Source organism: Eumetopias jubatus, unplaced genomic scaffold, assembly GCF_037043125.1.
Source record: "Eumetopias jubatus isolate StellerSeaLion01/CBP00866 unplaced genomic scaffold, mEumJub1_p1.0 scaffold_14, whole genome shotgun sequence".
In the NCBI taxonomy this organism is placed as follows: Eukaryota; Metazoa; Chordata; class Mammalia; order Carnivora; family Otariidae; genus Eumetopias; species Eumetopias jubatus.
Genome location: NW_028274820.1, coordinates 103,469,288 through 103,495,609, shown reverse-complemented (window position 1 = coordinate 103,495,609; position 26,322 = coordinate 103,469,288). Strand labels below are relative to the sequence as shown.

Below are 26,322 nucleotides of genomic sequence, written 5' to 3'. Positions count from 1 at the left end.
CCAGGTGCCCCAGTTTTAATATTTTCATATTTTTTATTTCATACTTTTATTTCACAACTTTTCGTTGTAAGAAACATGTATATAAAAAAAGAGATAAAAGATAAATGTAGAGCTCCATGATGTATCAGAAAGTAAACACAAATAGAACTACCACTTAATCAAAACTTAGAACATGGTTAGCATCCTAGGATTTTGTGTTCCCTAATTCCTACCACCTCCCATTCTACACTCTGATTTAACCAAAGGTTTACGGCAATAACTTACTGGTTGTTGTGGGGTTTTTTGTTTGTTTGTTTTTTTAGTTTTTCCTCTAATTATGCATCCATAAAAATATTGTAAGCTTAGTCTTGCTGATTTTCCAACTTTATTCTCTTGCATTTAGCTTTTTTTGCTCTCTCAAAATGATACGTATTCATCCGTGAAGTTGGGTATAGTGTAGGCCATTCATTGTTACTAAAGCATTCTATCATTTGATTATCACTAGTCTGTCATCACCTAGTAAATCAGGACATCTGCATACTCCCTAACCAAGCAATTCCATTTCTAGACATATGCACTATGGAAATGCTGCGCATATCTGCCAAGAGACAGGGACTCAAGGATTTGTATATTTGGTAAGAGCCCCAAATAAAAATAATCTAAATGTGATTCAGCAGTAGGATGGAAGAATAATTTAGCATAATCAAATAACAGAACACTTTAAGGCCTTTAATTTTAATCACATGTGCCACATAAGGTACATTAGCAGGTTCTGGGGATCAGGAAACCTCCTCGGAGTGGGCATTATTCTGTCTACCATACTAGACAACAAAAGTCTCTCATTCTGTGTCAATGTCAAGCAACAGTGTGCGCTCTCAACGGCAGGCTAGATTGGAACTTTCTGCTTGTAGGACAGCAGTTGAAATCAACACCGCATCTCTGCCTTTTTGGCTGCTTGCTGACCATCCAAACCCATTCAGTGAAAGATCCTGTCTTGTGTTCTCACCCCCAAGGCTGCCCTGTATTCCCCCCAAAACCTTTTCTTCCACTGTGGACCACACTTTTACCCTTTCCAAAGGTCCCTCATGTAAAGTAAGTTTCTCTACACTAATTTTTTCCACAAAATTCTCTTACAGCTTTCTTGCCTTCTATAAACCCTGACCCTCCCTAGAAGATGCTGCTGGCCCCCATCGACGTTCTGGATAGGAAGCTCCTCCTTCTCCCCCCACATGGCAAAAATCCTTGGGTCCAGGGAAACACTGGCACTTCCTACTTACCCATGGCTACCTCCAAGCCATATCGACTCTGCTCCCATGCAGAAAAAAAAAACAAAACAAAAACCCTTTCCTTTAGATACATACCATCTGATGAAAGCTCTCTCCTTCTCATTTGCAAAATGCCTGCCTTCTGATTCTCCCAATGGAGTGCTCTCCCCAAACCTGGTCATTTCCCTTCATTCCCGGGTGCACAACACAGAGTTCACAGCGCTCTGTCTCAGCTCCTGTGGTTTACAGGCAACTTCCATCATCCTGTGGGCAGCACCGCCAACCCAGACAAATGACAGGCAGCAACAAATACCAGAAAGAAAAATCACTCAGAGTAAGAATGATGGAGAGAGATAGAGGTTTGCTATTTCACACAGGGTGGTTTGGAAAGGCCTCTCCGATAAAGTAGCATTTGAACAGAGAACTAAGCAAAGTGATGCTGCAGGTCATGAAGACATGGGAAGAAAATTCCAGGAGGAGAACATCATGTGCCAAGGCTCTGAGATAGGAGTATGCTCAGTGTCTCTGAGGAGCAGCAAGAAGGTCAGTGCATCCGGGGAAGAGTGAGGGGAGCTGGGTAAGTGACAAAGTCTGAGCGACAGCTGGGGACAGATCTGCAGGACTCCACGGCAGACAGTCACTTCATGATGATGCAGACACTAACTCCTCCAGAAGGTAAGGGTTCTACACACGCACACACATGTTAATGTCAGGAGAAAACCCATCTATCTCCCTGTTCAGTGGATAGAATTTATATAAAGTGTATCTCAATAGAGTTGATACAAATGAAGAAAAAAAGAATAAATATGCATCAATAGCACATAGTAGGCACTAGGTAAATCCTTGACTGGATGAGTGAACATGTGACTAAATAAACACAAGCTGCTGCCCACCTGCCCACCCCACAGGACCCCCTCCCCCACCGCTTTGAAGCTGGGAGCATGCCGACATCCCGGGCGGGGGCGGCGGGCAAATATGGATAGATGGGTACAGAGCAAGCACCAGCGAAATTGCAAGGAGAAACGGATGGACAGATCTAGAATCACAGTTGAAGACTGCAACATAACTATGGATCAAGTCAAATTAGCTGGATGAGAATATAGAATATTTGAAAAACAAAATTAGACATATATAGAACCTACAACCAAGAAGATAAAATTTATTCTTTTTAAAAACACATTAGAAGTTTTGAAAAATTGACCTAGCTTTAAGGCGCAAGGGAAATCTCAACAGAACAGGCCACAAATTCCAACCACAAAAGGAATTAAGCTAGTAATCAACAATTTACTTACGTTTGAACACTTTAAAATTCACTCCTCAAAAAATACCTGGATTAGAGAGGAAACCAAAAAAAGATACCAGTGCCTTGACAGTTTATAGGACAATTTTATGTAATTTTCCAAACACAGATAATCTGTTTAACATAGATATTCACCCCATATAATTCATTCTCTAAGTCTAGTAAAGCAAAGTATAAGAAACAGTTCAAAAAAAGAAAAGTATAAGCCAATCTTACTTTTGGACATAGATGCAATATGTGTGTGTGTGTGTGTGTGTGTGTGTGTGTGTGTGTGTGTGTGTGTAGAGTGGGTATTGTAAGATATTAGCATCTAGTGAATCTAGGGGAAGGTTTATATAAGTGTTCTGTGGGTTTGAACATTTTCAAAGTAAAAAATGAGTAAGACTTTCTCCTTAAAAAACAAAACAGACACCCAAAACTCTATGGTAGTATTATGTGTTGAATTGTGTCACCCGCAAAAGATATATGCAAGTCCTGACCCCCAGTACCTGAGAAGGTCCTGTATCTGGAAATAGGGTTGTTGCAGACGAAATTCATTAGGATGAGGTCCTGCTGGAGTAGGTGATCTCCCTTAATCCAAGGGAGATGTGGACACAGGCAGACACAGGGAGGAGGCCATGTGACCACAGAGACAGGGACGGGAGTGATGCCACTGCCTCTCAGCTTAGACTCCCTTCAAAGGAACCTGCTGTGTGAACCGGTTTGACAGCTTCCCAGGCTTTGGGATCTGCTGCAGTATTCACACCAAGCCCCCCCAGCCTCCCAGGGACTCGCAGCCAATGACTAAGCACACTGTGTGTGTGTGTGTGTGTGTGTGTGTGTGTGTGTGTGTGTGTGTGTGTGTGTGTGTGTTGGGGATGGAAAGCCAGAGCTGGACTCCTCTCCTGGGCCATCCGCGCTCTGGAGCTCCCCACTAGCCCACCTGACCTTTGGAGAGCCACACAGCCCACTGGAGCTCCTTGGGTTCGGGGTTTCCCATGCACGGGCCACTGCACCCCATAAAGTTTTGCTCTCCTGGCTGCATGTACAGCTCCATCTCAATCTGTATCTGGGGGAACTCATCCTATAACGGGGGCTGACACTATGGCCCCTGCAATAAAATACCTTCCATTTGAAACAAGGAATCTACATTTTGAAGCAGAATGCATACTTTCAGGGTCCAAAGACTCATCTGGCTGAAAGGCATTTCCACTCTTTTGTTTATACTGGTGGAGACTTGGAGGGGTCCCCATGAAGATTATTTCTGCACCAGCAGGAAGGTCTCCGGGACACAGATATTGGGTCAAGTCCCGAATGAAAGGCTCATACCTGAAGCACGAGAGGCTCCAATCAGCCTTGATCGGATCAGTCCCTCTTTCTTTTTGTTTCTTATTAATTTAATCTTGCCCCGAAAAATTTCCAGGCGATGGTCTAGTTTCTCTTTCAAATCATCTGGGAAAAAACAAAACAAAACCCAACACTTGACAATGTATAAACTAGAACTACAGAAAATAAAATAATTCATCACAATTTTGACTGATTCCTAAAAACCATGTTCTTCCACAGAAGTTCTAACTTTAAAAACTTCACCCTACAGGAGGAAGAGAAAGAAACATGATTCAGCATTGAGATCAACTGCACATATTCTGTTTCTAGTGAAATACCTCTATTTTGATAAATCGCTGTTGAAATTTTAATAGAAAAAACATGATTTGTGGAGCTCTGGAGCAATCCAACTTTCTCACTCTCAGCTGTTCCTTCTGACTTGGCAACAACTCAGGCAAGGTGTCCGACCCGTGGAGTCTCAGCTCTGTCCCCTGTGAGGAGGGCTATCCACCAACGCCTTGCAGGACCGTGGAGAGAGGGACAGATATGTCACGCAGCACAGGGCCTGGTACTCAGTGGTCCCTCAGTATTTGGAGGGTGATATGATGATGGTCAAGGGGGCTGGGCTTGGGCTTCTCAGCGGTCTTAGGAATCTGCATCAAGAGGTTGAGGATCCATGGAAGCAGGTTTATTATAATCTTGGCAGAAGGAGGGATCTCCTGCTTGTCTTTAAAGAGTGCCAGGGCCCGCCTTCCCCCGACTCAGAGGCAGAACACAGGCTGCAGGGCTGCACCTGCAGGGTGGGGGGCAGGGGGCTCGCAACCCAGAAGTCTGCAAACACTTCTCCCTCTGCAGAACGCAGAGGAACTCTATGAGCCATGGCTCAGGGGAAATAAGGGCGGTTCTGGCAGCAGTGATTGCTGACATGACATGGAGGGCTTGGCTTCTTCAGGAGATGGTCATGTTGTTAGCTTGTGCTCAAGAGGGCCCAGGACCATGAGAAAGATGCATGGCAGCAGGTCAGCTCTGGACATGCCTCTCGCATAACTCAGTGGGCCCCCCGTCCACTGCTGCCCAGGCTGAGAGAGTCCAGCGGCAGTGCCTACTGGTATCAGCTGGGAAAGACAAGCTGAAATTCACATCATTCTCCTAGAGCCCGTGTGAAACCACTGTGAATTAAAGCAGGAATGTGAGTATCCTGAGCCCCATCAGAATACAGAACACCCTGTTTCCTATGTGTGTTTGAGCTTCTGCATGGGTCAAACAGTAGCCTCCTTGGTGAAGCAGGTGAAATCACAAACTAGGTGAACACGGATCGAGGAGAAGTCACGTTATCTGGTCTGGCAGCACACCCAGATGTTGGGCATCAGTGGTGATTCCCCTGGTGCCTAGAGAACTTATGAGTGGTCACAGGGTGTGTCTCTGAACTCATGGCGTGGTTCTGAAAGGCTTGGGCAGTGTCCCATGGTCATCCTGGAACTGTATGTCCATAGCAGGACCCTTGTCCTTGTAGGTGAGCAGTTAGAACTCCACAGTCTAGCAGAAGATCCCCTCTACCCCGTCCCCTGCCCAGCATGCGGCCAAATCTGCTGCTCAGTGCTCCTGATCCCATTAGGAATCTGACCATCTCCACACAGCCCCTCCTGTGCACAATTATAGAAACAAACAGCAGCTCCTGGAGAAATAATGTCATAAACGGTAGTGCCTGGCCAACGTGTGAAATCCCTAAATGTAGCCGACATTAGCTTGAGCTATTTTCCACCTTCCACTTGACACACCTAAAGTCCCTTCCCCTCAGGTGAATCTCCTGGGATGTCCTCTTTTCTACCCCTGCCTGTTCATCTTCCTTCTGTCTCTCCTCTTTTCCTTTCCCAGCCCGAGGTGGGTCAGATTCACAAGGGAATAGGTTAACTTTTAGGCAGGAAACCTATTCAATACTGAAAATATTGCTTCCATGGGAAATGGACCCCACAGGGACCTGCAGACTCCAAGAAGCTTTTCATTAATCTGGGTCCCCTTGGCTTGCCTCGGGTTTATAATTTGGTTGTAAAAAGGACAACTCATTTCAAATGCCAAGTGCATTTAATCAGATTTTGTGCTAGTATCACAACTCTTTAAAACCAGTGAGCAGGGAGGAACATGCACTTGACTCCAGTTGATGTGATTAGAAGTCATTCACGGGGGGCGCCTGGGTGGTGCAGTAGGTTGAGCTTCTGACTTGGGTTTCGGCTCAGGCCTGACCTTAGTGTAGGGTCATGGGATCAGGCCCTACGTTGGTCTCCGCACTCGGTGCGGAGTCTGCTTGGGTCTCTCTCTCCCTCTCCCTTGCCTCTCCCCCCATTCTCTCTCCCAAATAAACAAATCTTTAAAAAAATTTCAGGGGCGCCTGGGTGGCTCAGTTGGTTAAGCGACTGCCTTCGGCTCAGGTCATGGTCCTGGAGTCCCGGGATCGAGTCCCACATTGGGGTCCTTGCTCAGCAGGGAGTCTGCTTCTCCCTCCGACCCTCCCCCCCTCATGTGCTCTCTCTCTCTCTCATTCTCTCTCTCAAATAAATAAATAAAATCTTAAAAAAATGGTATAAAAAATTAAAAAAAAAAAGAATTATTTCCTGAGGAGGACTTGGGTCATGCCATTCCCCTGCATTAAGCCTGTAATAGCACTCCATTTCTCCAGAGAAAATTCCAACACAAGCCGGGTGGCCTTTTTATAGCTGTGGTTTTATGTCCACCCCCTCCCCCAATGCTATACTCATACATATACTACATAAAGTACAGGACTATTCCCACCTCACCACGTTACCTCTGGCCTCTGGGCCTTTACGGTGCTATCACCTCTGCCTACAACACGTTCCTCCTCCTCTCCATCTGGATAACTCAGACCTCAGTTTAGATGTCGCCTCTTCCTGAATGTCATCCGTGATCTCTGAAGACCAGGTTGGTGCCCCTACATTCAGCCACCTCACGGAAGCGCTAACCACCCATGAGCCCAACACCACAGGACAGGGACCGGCGTTTACATCCCCACCGGTGTACCAACAGCACCTGCCTCGACACCCGCTGAATGTAAAATGTCTAGAAAGTATAAAATCACGCGAGTGCCATCAGAGGTCGCACTGCCCTCAAAGCAGATGACAGGTGGATGGCGTTCTGTCTTACCAAAGTTGCTCATGTCATCTATCAAAATAATTTCTTCAAGGATGTGTTGTGGCGTGAGGTTTATGACACTGGACATGGTCCGAAACAAGGCGTTAAATTCCTCATTGTGGAAGCAAATAACCACACTGGCAGTGGGTAGGTTGGCTGGGTAATGTTTTTGAAGACACCTGCAGGCATAAATAAAAGGAAAGAAAAAATGATTTGGGGTCTCGCTGAAGCACTTTTCTTTATTTGCATTTTTTCCTCTTTATTCCCTTAATTGATCATTATAATAAGGTTACACTACAGTTGAAAATACCAAAATTAAAATACAAAAGCTTCTTTAACTGCTTATGCTATTCTAATATTTTCTAAATCACTCCCTCCTTAATGTCAGCAATAATTGCTCTTCCCTGGAGACTCTGTTTTGGCCATCATAAGTCTATGTTGAACATAGTATAAACATGAATTATACCTATATTTTGGTTTCTATTATAAAAGTGTATTAATACACTTATACACATTGAAATGTTCAAATTAACTTCATTGTACTATCTTCAAAGAAAATCTTGTGCTTTAGTTTGTTGTGGCAAAGAAATGCAGTGGATATGGTGTAACTGGATTTCTTCCAAGGATTTGACAAAAATGTGTTATTATTTTTGTGCACATGAGAGAAAAACCCAAGAGCTGAATTCTAATAATATTAGTTATTAGCTATTAATTATTGTTTGAATTGCTACATGAGTTGGTTGTATTTTGAAATATTTTGGTTGTAAATGACAGGCCCACTGAGCTAGCTTAAGCATAAGAAAATGAAGTATATTAGAAGGGGATCCAAATGTCCCACAGGACCTAGTGACAGTTGTTCCGATGGAAACTTCAAGAATGACTGGAGCTAGAAGTTTGAAAGTCACCTGGACACTTGGTCCATTTCTGTTCTTGCCTTTACATCTGGGAATAATAGTAACTATAACAACATCAGCCTACCTCATAGGTTGGGAGGGTTCAATGAATTAAAATGTCAGATGTTCAGAACAGTGCCTGGCAGATAGAAAGAATCACACCAGGCTCATTATACAATTCTTATCCTCTCTCTGCAGTCTGGCTCATTTCCACTTCTTTATTCCACAGAGTGGGAAATGTGGCCAACATCAGCATATCTTATGGTCCAGCACCCAAGGAGAAACTGGTAAGACTTCCTTTTTCTCAAAAAGTCAGAGGTGAGGATTCACTGGCCCAGCCTGGCTCAGGTGCCCATCGCTGGGCTAATGGACTGTGGCCAGCGAGTGGAGTCAAAATCGAAATCACTATTCCCACTGCAACTTTGTGGAAAGAGAAGTGGGGCAGAAAATGCCAGTAAAGGAGGCACTGGGTAGGGGCAAGCCTACAGGTATCCCACACAGACCCACAGCATATTCATGGGCAGGTGTCACCACAGAAGAAGAGCGACTTCCCTAGTGAACATTTTTACCCAAGACTCGATGAAGATGTGCCTACCACATAGATGCTGCCATCGTGCTCCAGGGAGTGGGACCACGGAGGGCTGAGTGGCTGGGAAGGGGGTGGGGGGGAGCACATCCTACACCTGTGGCTTCACAGAGAAAAGTAGGAGAATGACCCACAGGCTTAAATTCCGGGAAGATCATTGAGTTCTCAAAGAGCAAGTAGATGAGAGAGACGGGGTGGGGGGCAACGAAAGGACAACACAAGAATGAGGGACATGATGGTCCAGGGTGAACCTGTGCTACTTAGGTCCCATCTCTAGCATTGCATCCAGCCCTGGGCATCTTTTTAAGAAAACCTTAGATAAACAGAGTCCCTTCAGAGGAATGAGACAATGACAGTGAAGGGGCCTGAGACTATGTCCCACCAGGTCTCTTTAGGCCCCTGGGTGTATGAGTCTCTACAAAATTAACTGATAAATGTTGCTCTGGTCTTTTCTGACCCAAACTTTTCTCACCTAAGTAAGCAGTTTTTCAGGGTAAAAGAAATTTGGGCAAGGCCCGAGTTTGGTGGTCCTTGGTTAGCTGCTCTATTCTTTGCTGATCATACAGATCAACAAGAGTACAGTATAAAGCAGGACTACTGTGGGTTGAATTGTGTCTCCCCCAAATTCATATGTTGAAGTCTGAACCCCCAGTACCTCAGGATGTGGCCTTATTTGGAAATGGGATCGTTGCAGAAACAATGAGGGAGATGTCATTAAGGTGACCTAGTCCAATAAGACTGGTGTCCTTGCGGGCGCCTGGGTGGCTCAGATGGTTAAGCGTCTGCCTTCGGCTCAGGTTGTGATCTCAGGGTCCTGGGATCGAGTCCCGCATTGGGTTCCCTGCTCCTTGGGAGCCTGCTTCTCTCTCTCTCCCTCTCTCTCTCCCTCTGTCTCTCATGAATAAATAAATAAAATCTTAAAAAAAGACATTAAAAAAAAAAGACTGGTGTCCTTGCAAAAAGGGAAAATTAGGGCACAGAGACAGACACAGAGTGTATTGAGTAGGGAGGGAGGTTATTTTGGCTTACACACCTTGTGCACTAACACAGGAGAAAAAGCAATAGGACTGGGGGTATGTTGACTTGCTCCTTTTTGTGTTTTCTTTTTAATATATAAATTCCAGGTTTTCTGTGATTAACATTTAAAAGAAATCTGCATACTTATTAATTACAAAAGGCTAAATAATCATTTTACAGTGCAGCAATTTGACAGCTTCTGTTTCAGTCAAGTGATTGAAAATAATTTCACCCGCAGTCACTTCACTGGTAATGGGACAAATGGACATCAAGTGCCTCCTGATGCAGTGCTCTAAGGATGACACAAAATCACTTCTATGGTATTCCTGCCAAAAAGCATGACCCAGATTTGATCTCAAGGTAACATCAAACTCAAACTGAGGAACATTCTAGAAAATAACTGGTTAGACCTCATGAAAGATAAAGACTGAGGAATGGTTTCATATGAAAGAAAACCAAGGGCTTGGGAACACCACATGCAATCTGGGGTCTTGGGTTGGGTCCTTCCAGAAAAAGGACGCCAGTGGGGCAACTGTAAACATTTGAATCATGTCTGTAGATTAGCTAATGGTATTGTAACAATGTTAATTTCCTGGTTTTGTTCATTGTTCTGGTTCTGAGGGTATGGAAGATGTTAACATTTGGGGAATCTAAGAAAAGGCTATACAGGAATTCTTTGAGGTATTTTTGCAACCATTTTGTAAGTCTGAAATTATTTCAAAATTGAAAAGTTAAAAGATAAAAAATTAAATCAGAAGACCAAGCAACATAAAAAATGTACTCTTCAAATATCTGTATCAAATATTTCCATAGCTAGTGAAAACAATCATGTGAACTTTAAGGCACAGCTGAAATGGAAATCCTACTTAATGGAATAATAAGATAGTATAACAATGGCTGAAAATCTGCTTGGACTCCAATAGTAGTTGAAATTTATTTTAAACACAAGTGTACCCTGTACATAATTGAATTTCCTATTAAATAAGTTAACATTCTGAATACTCAAACTTCCAAGTTCACGTTCTCTCTTTGGACTGCCTCTCTCTAAAGTTTCTGCTTTTCCTAACAATCACGTGATGGGGGAAAGGAAGTAAAGGTAGCTGCACTATTTTAGGAGATGAGACTTAGGGAGAAGAGTTGATGGTGTGGCAAGAAATTCATAGCTTACAGACATCCAAAAATATTGGCTTTCCTTTGTGGTAGTTCACTAACCAGTTAAGAAAAAAGTTGTCCCCAGGGGTACCTGGGTGGTGTTGTCAGTTAAGCTTTTTGACTCTTGATTTTGGCTCAGGTCATGATCTCAGGGTCATGAGGTGGAGGTCTGGCATAGGGCTCCATCCTCAGTGGGGAGTGTGCTTAGAATTCTCTCTTCCTCTCCATCTGCCCCTCCCTCCCCCTAAAATAAATAAATAAATCTTTAAAAAAAAAAGTTGTCCTCTAAATTAAATTCATATCATGTTCTATGGCTTGAATAAATTTAAATTCTTTTCCTTTGTGTCATCACATGTAAACACTATGTCTCTCGAGTGTGCCTCATCTTAAGTGATATTTAGCTACCTAGATGCTTTATTGATTCGTATATTTGTGGTTTGAAATGTTCGTGTTACACACAGGTTGTAACAAGACACAGTGGGCCCCACTTTCTCCTGTTTCCTGGAGCTTGGAGTTTGTCTCTGTGTTACTGGAAGATGCCTGTATTCCTTAAGTACTTCTCATTTAGTTAAGACAGAGTATCAACCCTTTTAAGCTGGAAGCCATCAGAACCATTGAGGCACACATGCTACAACATGAATGAATCTTGGGGACATTATGCTACATGGAATAAGTCAGGCAAATATCATATGATTCCCTTTTTACGAGGTACCTAGAGTAGTTAAGATTCACAGAGATGGAAATTACAGGGGGACCAGAGGGAGGGAAGAATGGGGAGTTCATGTTTAATGGAAAAGTTCTGGAGATGGATAGTGATGATAGTTACAAAACAATGTGAGTATACTCAATGCCACTGAATTGTACAGTTAAAAATAGTGAAAATGGTACATTTTACTTTATGTCCAGTTTACCACAAGTTTAAAAAAAGGCACCAACACAAATGAGAACAATGACAAAAAGCAGATTTTGAATAAAAAAATAAGTAGCTATCTGAAGCATTTTGTATCAGAAATATCCCTTTTGCCAAATGTCCCAACTGGTAATTTAATAAAAAGATCCTGTGGGCAATGCAATTCTTGTAAATCCCTAGAACACATTTAGTGCAACTGGGGAAGGTGTTCTCTACACTATAAACTCTAGAATTTTGAAATAGGCTCTTGAATTATCTGACTCCAAGTCCTAAAAACAGGAAAACTTCTAATATGCCAAAATTAAAATCTGGTTAGTAACTGTTTATTTAAAAAATTAATATGTATTCACTGATAGACTTGTACACTGGAAAACTGTAAGACATTAATGAAAAGAAATTAAAGAAGACACAAATAAATGGAAAGATATTCTGTGCTCATAGATTGGAAGAACTTGACATTGTTAAGATGTCCATACCCAAAGCAATCTACAGATTCAGTGCAATCCATATCAAAATTCCAATGGTATTTTTCATAGATATAAAACAAAGAATCCTAAAATTTGTATGAAACCACAGAAAATGCTGACGAGGCAAAGCAATTTTGAGAAAACAAGAACAAAGCTGGAGGCATCACACTTTCTGATTTCAAACTCTATTACAAAGCTATGTTAATTAAAACAGTTTGGTATTGGCATAAAAACAGACATATAGATCAATAGAACAGAATAGCGAGTCCATAAATAAAATCATGCATATATGATTAATTAATTATGACAAAGGAGCCAAGAATATACAATGGGGAAAGGACAGTCTCTTCAATAAATGGTGATGGGAAAACAGGACAGCCACATGCAAAAGAATGAAACTGGACCACTATCTTACATCGTACACAAAAATTAACTTGAAATAGATTAAAGACTTGCATGTAAAACCTGAAACCATAAAAATCCTAGAAAAAAACAGAGGCTGTAAGCTTCTTGACATTAGTCTTGGTGATGATTTTTTGGATCTGGCACCAAAAGCAAAGGCAAGAAAAGTATAAATAAATAAGTGGGACTCCATCAAGCCAAAAAGCCCCCACAGAGCAAAGGAAATCATCAACAAAATGAAAAGGTATCCCACTGAATGAGAGAAAATCATATATCTGACAAGGGGTTAATATCTAAAATATATAAAGAATTCATAAAACTCAATAGCAAAAAAACAATTCAATTAAAAAATGGGCAGAAGATCTGAATAGATATTTTTCCAAAGAAGGCAGACAGATGGCCAACAGGTACTTTTAAAGGTGCTCAACATCACTAATGATCGGGGAAATGCAAATCAAACCACAATGAGATATCCTCTCACACCTGTTAGGATGGCATTACCAAAAAGACAAGAAATAATAAGTGTTGAAGAGGATGTGAAGAAAAGCAAACCCTCGTGCACTGCTGGTGGGAATGCAAACTGGTGCAGCCACTGTGGAAAACAGTATGGAGGGTCCTCAAAAAATTAAAAATAGGGGCGCCTGGGTGGCTCAGTCGGTTAAGCGTCTGCCTTCCGCTCAGGTTGTGTTCCCAGGGTCCTGCTATCGAGTCCCCCATTGGGCTCCCTGCTCAGCGGGGAGCCTGCTTCTCCCTCTCCCTCTGCCTGCCGCTCTGCCTATCTGTGCTATGTCTCTGTCAAGTAAATAAATAAAATCTTTTAAAAAAATTTAAAAAGAGGTTATGATAAGATCCAACGCTTTCACTTCTGGGTATTTATTTAAGAAAATGAAAACACTAACTCAAAAAGATACATGCACCCCTGTGTTCACGGCAGCATTATTTATAATAGCAAGACATGGAAACAACCTAACTGTCCATCAGTGGATGAATGGATAAAGAAAACTGTGCTACTATATACACAATGGAATACTTTTCAGCATAAAAAAGAATGACATCTTTCCTGAGGGCATTACACTAAATGAAATAAGTCAGAGAAAGATAAATACCATATGATCTCACTTACATGTGGAATCTAAAAACAACCAACCAACCAAACCTCCAAAACCCAACCTCATAAATACAGAGGACAGACTGGTGGTTGCCAGAGGAAGGGGGTGGGCAAAACAAAGCTCCATTATAAAATAAGTAAGTCATGGGGGATATAACGTCCACAGGGTGACTATAGTTAATATTACTATACTGCTTATTTGAAAGTGGCAAAGAGAGTAGATCTTAAAATGTCTCATCAAACACACACAAATACTTTTTGTAACTATGCATGGTAGCCAATGTTATCTAGACTTATTGTGGTGATCATTTGGCAATATATACAAATATCAAATCATTATGTTGTACACTGGAAACTAATATAATCTTATATGACAATTATACCTCAATAAAAAAATGAGGATTAACATACATTTTATTCCTGGTATCTGGCACATCTCTCTCACTGCCCAAGCTTTCACTGAGAATGGCATTAAATCCATATTTTAAAAATCCAGCAATATATTCTGGTTTTGAATAGTTAGAATCCTTACCTGCAAGAAAGGGTAATTACAGTTACCTAAGTATAGATTTACTCCCATCACTTTGATAAAGGATAAAAAGAACAACCATATCCTGAATTCACTCCTTTTATAATGAGCCAGTCATTTCCTGGAACCTATACTACCTCCAGATAATAAGACTAAAATCAAAGCAGATTCTTTAGCAAAGTATGAACAAGCTGGCCTTTGGTCATTCAGTCTCTTTAGGGAAGGAAGTGCTTGGCCTCCTTGGTTCCAACATGATTCACAAGTGTCATGTGAAATAACTGTAACTGACATTTAGGATTTAGGAAAGGTGGGAAAGGAGAGCTAAAACCCCTCTCCTGAAATTCCATTGCAGAGAATAAAACAAGATGCCAGAGGCCAACCCAAACATAACAGTCATAACAATTAATGAAGATGGAGTAAATTTCCTATTAAAAGATAAAAACTCTTAGATGTCAATGAAGAAACAAAATATAATCATGAAAGATAAACAGCATGAACTAAAATGGCTAAAAGTACAAGAATGGTCTAAGAACACAGGAGTCAAAATATCATTTAAAAAAGTACAGAATTCATTGGAAGGAGCATCCGGAAAGTCACTTTATACTCACAGTAAGAATAAGTCACAATAAAGACTAAATAAGAATAGGCTTGCAGACATCAAATATTGCTGCAGTAAAATACTTACATTAAAATCATTAGAAATATCAATATATATTGCCACAAATAAACAGTAATGGAATATTTTTAAAACAACTCTAAATCAGAGAAAAAGTTAGAAAGAACTTGATTAATGTAATTCATTATATTTCCTTAGTGGATTTATATTTTGCTTTGTTTTTGAAGAATAAACTTTCTTTTCCAATGCTTATGAAGTGCTTTCCAAAACGGATATAAAAGGCTATATTATAATATATAAAGGATTCTCTTTAAGATGCAGTAACCCCATTTCCACTAGGCCCTCTTTCTTGCACCTGAGAAATCCTGGACATGACACAACAGATAAGGATAGGAGGTTCTCTGAAAGGTCGAAACAAGCAGGCAGATTCCTGAGGCAGACCTCAGGAACGGAGGAAGGACACAGTGAGCTCCTGATTTCCCTGTTGCTTCCCATAAATCCCAGACAGAGGTCTGTAGAAGCCTCCAAGTAGAACCACCAATAGGCACACACACACAAAAACTCCAAGATAAGCCTGTTCCCTTTAGCCACACGGCCATGGCCGGACCTACTCTAGTCAAGTCAAGTAGCAGTGGGAGAACCACACCAACCCCTGTGGCTTCAGTGTGGTGGGCAGGGAGTGGGCATTCCACCACTCCCAAGGGAGCAGCAGGCAGTGATGTGGGGGAACCTGAGCAGAACCTACCCTTTTCATCCGCCTTCCTGGCAGAAGCAGGCAGAGCTCTGACTACCTACATGGGTGGTGTGGGCAAGCTGAGCAGGGAGCTGGTCCTCCATAAGCTGGCCTGGGGGAAGCAGGTGGAGCTCTGATTCTCCCCAAGATAGTGCCATGTCAATGGCATGCTGAGCCTCCAAGCCCACATGGCAGCAACAAGGCTCATCCAGGGGGTGCAAGGTGGGACTAGTCACACTCCACATACCCTCTGTCCCTCATGTCAGCAGGGCCCAATGGAGAGCTAAACCTCTACCCCACCTGGTGGCAACAAGAGAGAAGCAGTTTATGCAAGGCTGGGTAGTGACCCTGCTTCCTGTCTCCTAACCCTGGTGTTCATGAGGCCCACTGGGGAGCCAACTCAGAGACAATAATTTCATGCAAGTCTGTGCCCCATGTTACCAAAGGGGGAGCTGAACTTCCCCCCACACTCAGGGAGGCAGTGCACCTGCTCCCTGGTTGGTGGGGTGGTGTCCACAGGCCCAGCAGGAAGCCTAGAATACCCACCCACCCAACACTTGACCCTTGTGCTGCATCTCAGTAGGGGATGGCCTGCTAATAAAGAAGCTTAATTAAGACACAGAGTTTCATAATATTCAAAACACCCAGAATACAACAGAGAATCCTTTGTCATACTAAGAACCAGAGATCTCAAACTGAATGAAAAGACAATCAAGAGGTGCCAACAACAAGATGAACCAGAGGTCGAATGATCTGACCAGGATGTTAAAGCAGCCTTCATAAACGTGCTCAGAAACAAATGGAAAATGGAAGATCTCAGCAAAGAAACAGAAGTTATAAAAAAAAAAAAAAGGAAAGTATAGAACTAAAAAATACAATAGTCTAAATAAAAAATTCGCTGGGCAGGCTTAATAGCAGAGTGATGGCTGATCAATGGAATCCACCCAATCCGAACAACAGAGAAAACAAGAAAAAAAAAACAGTCTCAGGAACTTGTGTACCGACAACAAAAGAGCTGACCTTCGTATTATCAGAGCCCTGGAAGGAGAGGAGTCACAGTGGGACTGAAAAAGTACTCTCGGAAATAAGGCTGGAAACTTCCCAAATTCAACGAAAGCTGGACATCTATAGACTCAGGAGGCTGAGCAAACCCCTAAATGGGATAAACCAAAGAAATCCATGGGAGGACACATCCTAATTGAACTTCTGGAAACTGAAGACAAAGGACAACTCTTGAAAGCATCCAGAGAGAAAAAACGCAGGACTCATAGAGGAACAATCTAAATGTGGATTTCTCATTTGAAATCATGGAGGAGAGAAGGAAGTGACAGAACATTATTGAATTCTGAAAGGAAAGAACTGTCAACATCAAATTCTATACCCAGCAAAAATATCCTTTGGGAATTATGAGAAAATGAAGACACTCCCAAGTGAAGAAAAACTAAGAATTTTTGACTAGCAAACCCACCCTTAAAGAGGAGCAAAAGAAAGTTCTCTAAATAAGGAAATGATAACAGAAGGAGGCTTGGAACTTCAGAAAAGAAAAAAGAACATCAAAATGGATAAAAATAGGGGTAAATATGATAGACTCATTAAGAAACTCTCATGAGTTTCTTAAATCATATTTGATTTTTGAAGCCACAATTATAACACCATCTGATGTGGTGCTCAATACCGAAGACAATCATATTTTTAAATTGAGGAGGCTAAGAAACTGTTTACACTTTACTTGAAGAGGCAAAACATTGATTCAAGGAGACTGTGGTAAGTTATAGATGTATCAAGTAACACCTACAGCAACCACTAATAAAACCATACAAAGCAATCTTTTAAAAAACACTTTAAATAAATCAAGATGGAATTTTGAAAATGTTCAAGTAACGCACAGAAAGATAAGAGAAACAGAAGATTGAGAAACAAAGGAAACAAACAAAAAATAAATAAAATGGCTGAGAAACTGTGACATCAATAATTGTCTTAAATGCAAATGATCTAAATATACCAGTTAAAAGCACAGATTAACAGAGTGGATTTAAAAAGTGCTCCAACAATATGCTATCTACAAGAAACTTACTTCAGTGAAACATAGGTAGATTGATAACAAAAGGACAGAAAAGGATATATTTGCAAATATTAATCAAAAAAGCGGCTGTGGTGCCTGGCTGGCTCGATCGGTAGAGCATGTGACTCTTGATCTCAGGGTTGTGAGTTCAAGCCCCACCTTGGGCGTGGAGCCTACTTAAAAAAAAAGTAGGAGTGGCTATATTAATATTAGATAAAACAGATTTCAGAGCAGAGAAAATTACTAGAGACAGAGACATTACCTTATGATAAAGGTTCAGTGCACCAGTGAGACATAATGATTTCAAATAGAAACACGTCAAAAAACAGTCTCAAAATACATGAAGCAAAAACTAATAGAGATAAAGTAGAACCTGACAAGTCCACAATTATAGTTGGGGTCTTCAACACCCCCTCTAGCAACTGACAGAACTACTAGCCAAAACCTCGGCAAGGACATAGAAGAACTGAACAATACAATCAACCAACAGGATCTAGTTGATGTGTATGTAAAGACTACTGCACCCACAATAGCAAATATACTGTTTTTCCAAGTGTGCATGGAGCATTCACCAGAGACGGACCATATTCTGGATCATAAAGCAAACCTCAAAAAACCTAGAAGAATTGAAATCATACTGAGTATATTTTCTGACTATAATGGAATCAAATTGGATGTCAGTAGTAGACAGTAGAAAATTATTCAGATTCTGAAATTAAACAACCTACTTCCAAATAATCCAAAGAGAAAGTCTCAAAGGGAATATAAAGATATAGAGAATTGAATGAAAATGAAAATTCAACGTATCAAAATATGTGCCACACAGCAGAAGCCATATTATTAAGATGTCAGTTCTCCCCAAATTGATCTATAGAGCCAATGCAATTAAAAAATACCAGCAGTCTCTTGAAGAAATTGACAAACTGTTTCTAAAACCCATCCGAACAATCTAACGACCTAGAATAACCAAAACAATTTTGGAAAGAGTGAGAATAGAATTCAGAAAGAGACCCAACAAAAACAGTCAGCTGATTTTTGAAAGGTGCCAAGATGAAAAAAGGGAGATTTTTTTCAAGAAATGATGTTGGACAAAATAGATATCCACACAGGAAAAAATGAACATTGATCCTTACCTCCCATCACAGAAATTCACTCAAAATGGACCATGGCCCTAAGGTAAAATGTAAAGTAAAACCTAAAATCTAAAATTTCTAAAAGAAAACATAGAAGGGAATCTTTGTGAACTTGAGGTAGGCAAAGGTTACTTCAATAAAACATAAAAGAACATGAACCATACAAGAAATTGGGATGAACTGAACATCAAAATTTAAAATTTTTCTTCTTGAATGACATCATTCAAAAGAGAATAAAAATTGTACAGTATGGTGACTATGGTTTACAATACGATATTGCATATTAAAAGTTGCCAACACAGATCTCATCACAAGAAAAAAAAATTGTAACTGTGTGTGATGGATGTTAACTAAACTCACTATGGTGATCATTTTGCAATATAGACATGTATCAAATCATTCGGCTGTACTTCTAAAATTAATAAGGTGTTATATGTTAATTATGTCTCAATTTTAAAAAGGGAATAAAAAGACAAGACACAGACTTGTACAAAATATTTGCAACTCACATATCAAAGGACTTAAATCCAAAATACGTTTTAAAAAATCTTAAAAATCAGAAGACAAACATCCCGATTTAAAAATGGACAAAGGACTTGAAGAGACACTTTACAAAAGAAGATATATGGGTGGCCATTAAGCACATGAAAAGGTGCTCAAAATCATTAGTCATCAGAGAAATGCAAAGTAAGGCCACGATGGTACCATTACTTACCCATTAGAATAGCTAAACTCTAAAAAGCTGACCTTGTCAAATGTTAGTGAAGATTTGGAGCAAAGGGATTCTCATACACTGCTAGAGGAGGATATTAAACGGCTTAGCTATCTTGAAAACATGTTGTCATTTTCTTTAAAGTTAAGCATATACCTACAGTACATTCCATCTGTCCCAAACCTAAGAGAAACAAAATATGTCCATACAAAGACTTATAATCCATATTCACGGCAGCATTGCAATTCATTCGGAGTATCTACCACCAATTAAAAATACATAGTATCATATTTTGCTAAAGATCATACATAAAGGAAGGAAAGAAAGATATCCATCAACTCAGGTTAACAACCACCTCTGAGGGTAAAGGGAGAAGAAGGAAGTGGGTGAAGTCTTTAATGGTACCTATTAACATTTATTTCTGTGAAAAAACAACACTATCTGAAATAAATATAGCAAACTATATTAAAAATTGTTAAATTTACATGATACATGCCTGTTTCACTATTTTCTGTATATAGGTAAAATATTTTATAATTTAAAAATTGAATTGCTCTAAGAAAGACATTCTTTGCCTCTTCCAAATATTAAATGTATGGTATATTTCCCCCTTAAAATGGCTAATAGAGAAAATCAAAATACTTACCCGATTTTAAAAAGGTTTTGTGTTCTGCAATTTCGTCTTCGTCAGGCCTTTCAAATCTTACACGTGATCTTGGGATTAGCTTGTGGTCATGGGTAATTTGCTGTTGCAATTTTTTTCCAAGGGACCAAATTAATGCAGGCCCCTGGGTTTTCTTCTCCAAGTTGCTTACATGATTATGGTGAATATATATATACGATAGAGCTGTCCAGATCCCAAATGTCAAGGATCCATAGAATAAACACTGAATTATGACACCTCTCATTGTAAACCTAGCATTTTTGAAGGTCCATTTTTAAATTTCCTAAGTCAGAAGAATTTAAGAGAAACTATATTAGATATCTCAATGATTTATAGATCATCTACTTGGCTTAAATTCAATTTTCAGTGTCTTAAGAACAGGATCGTTTTGATATGTATTTACCCATATACTTGGATGAGATAAAGTATATCTTGTTTTTTATTAGGGAAAACTCTTAAAGATTTTTATTTATTTGACCAAGAGAGACACAGCGAGAGAGGGAACACAAGCAGGGGGAGTGGGAGAGGGAGAAGCAGCCTTCCGCGGAGCGGGGAGCCCGACGCGGGGCTCGATCCCAGGACCCTGGGACCATGACCTGAGCCGAAGGCAGACGCTTAACGACTGAGCCACCCAGATGCCCCTAGTGAAAACTCTTAAGACTGATATTCAGAAGATCACTTAACATCAAAATGTGTAACATGCTTATAAAACATACACTCATTTAAAGTAATTGCCACACACTCCTGAGCCTACAGCTAAAGGAAATACAGTGAAAGCAGGTTTACTCATCCCTTATTCATGCTCAATCCATCTTGGAGGGTTAACCTAAATCTCTATTTTTAAAAATCTGATTAGACACCAATTCAAAAACATAAAAAAAACACACCGTTCACATGCTGGAAGGAAAGTGGGCAATGATAACTGGTCCAGCACTGATGGGACTATGAAATGGTACCACCATTTTAGCAGTTATCCAGTTCAGGGGAATTTAAGCAAATGGTATGCTAATGCATTTCTATCCCTAGGAACATGCCCTGAAGAGACTCTCACATGTATCATGAGGTCTGTGCAAGAATGTTTACTGCACAGGGGCGCCTGGGTGGCTCACGTGGTTAAGCTTCTGCCATCAGCTCAGGTCATGATCTCAGGGTCCTGGGATGGAGCCCTGCCTGGGGCTCCTTGCTCAGCAGGGAGCCTGCTTCTCCCTCTGCCTCTGCCCCTCCCCCTGCTCATGCTCTCTCTCTCTCTCTGACAAATAAACAATAAATCTTAAAAAAAAAAAGAATTTACTGCAGTAATGTTTGTAGTCGAAACTACATGCAACTCAAGTTTCCCTCAATAGGAGAATTAATAAAGTGAACTATTCCCTCAACACAGGAAACAGATCAACTGGAGCTACATGTATCAATATTGTAAACACGATAAGGTCACACAAAAAACCAATCAGGGTGTGATGCATGTTTTCCATGCACATGGAAAACACGAAAAGCACGCAACTGTTTATGGGTACACCTGTATGCAGCAAATGTTGGGGAAAACCCATGCAGGCAAATGGTCCACCAAATTTAGGATGTGATTACTCCCCCGGGGGGGAGGGCACTGGGAAGAGGGAAGAGCTCCTACTGCGTTCTTAACACTTATTTTTTTTTTAATCTCTTAAGTAAATGCGGCGAAATTATAAGGTTTGATAAAGCTTGATGATGTGTCCACAAGTGTTCATATTTTTCTCTGTATTTCCCTTTTGTGGGAAATATTTCCTAATTTATCAAAAAGGAAAAGTCTTGAGAAGCTTCCTTTAGAAATGACAGATTGAAAATGTGTGTCTGTGCCTTTCCTCTTGACACAATTGTGAATAAAAACAAATCTAAAAACTCCCCTGGGAAAAGAGTGGTAGAGGGAAGCTCAGTGCACTTGAGATTTCAACACGGGTTTGGAAGACTGGAAGCTGCTGGACGTGAGGTAACAAGCGGGAAGCCGGAGGAAGCCAGGACCCCACGTGCACAGGGAGGGGACTCTGGGGTGGAACCCCAGGGCAGCCAGGGCACTGGAGGTGCAGGCAGGTCAGATGCAGAGTGGGGAGGCTTCAGGAAGACCACATATTTATACACACAGCAGTCAACTCTCTTCACCCCTCTCTGTGCCTTAAAGTCAAGGTGGGAGCCTGGCAATTTCTTCTCTGGAGACATGGGACTGAGGAGGCTCAGCCTCTACAGAAGGAAGGTCAGGGCTGAAGTCAAGGGGGTCCCTTGGATCCAGAAGGTTTGATCACCCTGCACACTTCCCCATCTCACACACAGGCTCCCGGCAGCCAGGTCGCTATACCTGAGGTAGGAGACAGGAGAATTGTTCTATGGTGAGAAGATAGGTCCCCCACATTGAAATGGAGTGCCCAAAAAGGCAGCTAGCCCCATGTGTCACTTGAAGATAGTGCACCTGTGGCCATGGTCAGAGATTCCCACCAGTGGGTTAGTGTCTCATTTTTCAACTGGAAGAGAAAGCTGTTATGCACTGAGTTGTGTCCTTCCTAAAATCATATGTTGAAGTACTGGCTCCTAAAAAGACCCATATGTTGAAGTACTGGCTCCTAAAAAGACCCTAAAAAGAGGTAACTGAGTTTAAATGAGGCCACAAGGGTGGGCTGTAATCCAATTGGACCAGCGTCCTTGTAAGAGGAGGAAGAGACACCTGGGGTGCATGCCCCAGAGGAAAGGCCATCTGCAAGCCAAGGAGAGAAGCCTCAGAGGAAATCAGCCCTGCTGGCACCTTGATGTTGAACTTCTAGCCTCCAGAATGGAGGGAAATAAATTCTGTTGTTTAAGCGCCGCCTGTCCCCCACCCCCAGTCTGTGGCATTTTGTTATAAGAGCCCTAGCAAACTGATACAAATGCCAAGGATTGACCTAGGCATTTGAAGAAAACCTCCAGAAAGAGGGAAAATACACATAGAACCAGGAAAGGGGAACAAATAAATGAGAGCTTTCAAAAAATCAAAACACTGGTTTTGATTGCTCACAGAGAGTCAAGAAGACACTATTCCCATAAAACCAGGGAAGCAGGCTATGATAAAGAAAACATTACAGAACAAAAAAAGGTTGCTGAAACCTAAAACATGATGGGGAAAACTAAAAAAAATTATTAGAAGGTTGGAAAATAGTGTGAAAGGAATATTCTGGAAGGCATAACAATATGACATAAGGGAAAACATAAGAAAACATGGAGAGATGTGGTATTTCATTCTAGGAGGTATAACATCTAACTAGTAAAAAGAGTTCCAAAAGGTGATCAGAGAAAAATGGAGGACAGGAAATTATTAAATAAGTAATATGTGTATTTTCCCCAGAACTAAAAGGGCTCACAAAATGCCCAATGCAATGAACGTAAAAGTATCCTAAAAGCTTCCAGGTGCAGAAGAAACAGTTGACATACAGGAAGAGTTTCAGAAGGATATCAAACTTCTCAACAAAAACACTGGGTTCTTATTTCTTTTAAAGATTTATTTATTTATTTTAGAGAGACAGCGCACAAACTGGAGGGAGAGAAAGTCTCAAGCAGACTTTCTGCTGAGTGCAGAGCCCAAGGCAGGGCTCAATCTCACAACCCTGAGATCACGACCTGAGCCAAAACCAAGAATCAGAGGCTTAACCGACTGAGCCACAGAGACGCCCCAACACTGGGTTCTTAAAGACTATAGAGAAATGGCTTCATAATGGTATTTCACCTAGAATTCTTTAGTCAAATTTTAATTAAGCTTGAGAGAGGAATAAAGATATTTTCAGATCTGTAAAGGACTCAGAAAGAATTACACTCCATGTGTTCTTTTTTGGGAGACTACATGTGGATTGCAAATGCCAACAAAACAAAGAGTAAACAAAGAAGACATGGCCCAGGGTGGTGGATCCAACCCGGGAGAGAGGCAGAGATGGCCCCAGAGGGTGGCTGTGCTGGGGGGGGCCCCAGAAGGCGGCTGTCCACATTGGAAGAGGCTACAGTGAACTCAGGCACTCCACCCCTCCCCAAAAATGAGATGGGTCAAAAATATATCAGATTTGATAGATGATATGGGGTGGGAAAATATAAGTAGATGACTTATCTGATGGTAAAAATTAAGGAATGATATTTGTAGAGTGATGTAACACACTGGCTATAGATTCATAAGGAAAATAAGATTCTAAAAAATGGAAGTCGTGTAAGAAAAATGAAGTTGATATGTGAAATAAGCCAAGAAGTAGAAGCCTAAGAATATTATTTAAAATATGAAGGCAACTGTCCTACGAAATATATTAAAAGAGTTGAAAGTCATTGCTTTTGGGGAGTTGTACTGAGGATTAGGGTGGAAACTGGGCAGGGGCCTGCTGACTCTGTAAGATTTTGTTTTTATTTTAGGCTTTTTTAATGTATGCATTACTTTAACAAAAAAATTAAAAATGGAGATTACACACAGTACCTATCAAATGGCACCAATGCTTGTAAACACATGCATAGAGCAGCCCCTTCTCTCCCACCCCAACCCTTTAAATAACGTGATAGCCTGGCAGGGGAAGAGGGAATCAAGGATATGAGCCTCCTGAGCTCTCCAGTATCACCCTCTTTCTAGGACCCTCTGGTGTGGGTCCTCTCCACGCTCTGATTCTTCCAAGTGTCTTCCTGCATCTGACCATTTTGTATTGTCTCCCATTTTTATCCCATTTCTCTGACTGGAGGAAAGAGTCTGGCTTCCACAGTTTTGACCTTAGGCATGCACTAGGAACAAGACTGCATACGTGCTCTAGCTTTTACTGCCTTTTTTTTTTTTTTTTTTTTAGAGTGAGAGAGAGCACCAGAGCAGGGTGAGGGGCAAAGGGGCAGAGGGAGAAGCAGACTCCCTGCTGAGCAGGGAGCCCGATGTGGGGCTCATCCCAGGACCCTGGGATCATGACCTGAACCTAAGGCAGACGCTTAACCACTGAGCCACCGGCTCTTACTGCTCTTGTTCACATTAGAGACCATTCCTGCCCCACAGAACCCAGTACTCTCAACAAGTGCATGGCATCAAACCACCAGGGCAGCACCTTGCCCCCCCAAAGAGACCCGAACACACCTGGATACAATGTCTTATGCAGTGGTGCTATGTGGTGCCACTAGATCCTACCTTGGGGCTGGGGCGCCCATTCCACCCTACTAACTCGAGTACTGGCTCACAGCCGAGTCCCTTCCCCAGACTTACCTTTGATGGGGCAAGCTGCTTTGCCCTAGGTTCCCCCTCCCTGAGAGAACTCGTGTTTAAAGACTGGCTGATGGGCCCAACTGCCTTGTTTCAACTTGGGATGCCTCTGCAGACCCATCCAGCCCAGAGCTGCCCATGGGACTGACAGAGGTCCCTCTTGCAACCACATCACAGTCTAGCCTCTTTCTCTTGTGAAAACAAAAGGAAATCTCCTTTAGAAGGGAGTCAGGAGGCTGCAGGGGGAGCCCTCCTGCCCAGCACTCCTTGTCAACTGCAGATCCAACAGGAAAAGGGGCACCTTGTAGGGTTAGTATTTTATCATCCCAGCAAGAGGAAGGAAAGTTTCCTTCTCCCCTGGCCCAGCGGATGAGGTTCTGTGACGACAGCCCAGCCAATGAGGGACAGTCACAGCTCAGCCAATGAGGAACTGTAACTACAGCCCAGCCAATGAGGGACAGTCACTGCTCAGTCAATGAGGGATTGTGATATGGCCCAAATGAATTTTTTATTACCGCCTTCTCAACTTCCCCCTTATTCTATAAAAGACCATTCTTCTGTTTGTTCTGCAGACTTGCTTAAGATTATGCTATAGCTTTCTTGTCCTGGGTTGCAAGTCTCTGCTATTCCTCAAACCCATTTTTGCTGACAAAATAGCTAGTGGTTTTATTTTTAAGGTTAACACTCTGCTTGACCCAGTTTCCTTCACTTGCAGGTGTTGGCTCCCAAACCGATGCCAATAAAGTACCTGCATGCAAATCTCTGTCTCTGAGCCTGTTTCCAAAGGAACTGGAGCTACAACAGTTGGTAGTGGGGGTGGTCCTGGGAAACAGACACCAAAATGGGATTTGGGGGCTGGATCACCCCTAGCCGCCTGGCCCTTAAGACCCCATTGCTGGTGGGAAGGCGGTGCTCTGATAGCCGCTGGTGGGCTGAAGCAACGCGCTTTGTCCAACTTCACTGGTGGGGAATTGGGATGGAATACTGGTGGAAAGGAACGTTCTGGTTGGGGCATTTGAGAGATGGGGGCAGGGAGTAGCAAGTATAAAAACCGTGGAATCGGGGGCCTGGGTCGCTCAGTTGGTTAAGCGTCTGCGTTTGGCTGGGGTCATGATCTCTGGGTCCTGGGATCCAGTCTGTGTAGG

At 41.8% G+C, this 26,322-nt stretch overlaps 1 protein-coding gene across 1 annotated transcript in view; it reads right to left on the bottom strand.

The window, feature by feature from the left end:
• Positions 1-20,254, bottom strand: part of GALNTL5 (polypeptide N-acetylgalactosaminyltransferase like 5) — a 54,314-nt gene extending 34,060 nt beyond the window's left edge. Inside the window, exons 1-4 of the mRNA XM_028089237.2 lie at positions 19,960-20,254; positions 13,940-14,060; positions 7,006-7,172; positions 3,853-3,975 (exon numbers count right to left, since the gene is read on the bottom strand). Coding sequence (XP_027945038.1) covers positions 3,853-3,975; positions 7,006-7,172; positions 13,940-14,060; positions 19,960-20,221 — 673 coding nt within the window. The 5' untranslated portion in view covers positions 20,222-20,254. The remainder of the gene's footprint in view (positions 1-3,852; positions 3,976-7,005; positions 7,173-13,939; positions 14,061-19,959) is intronic.
• Between the last annotated feature and the right edge of the window lie 6,068 nt (positions 20,255-26,322).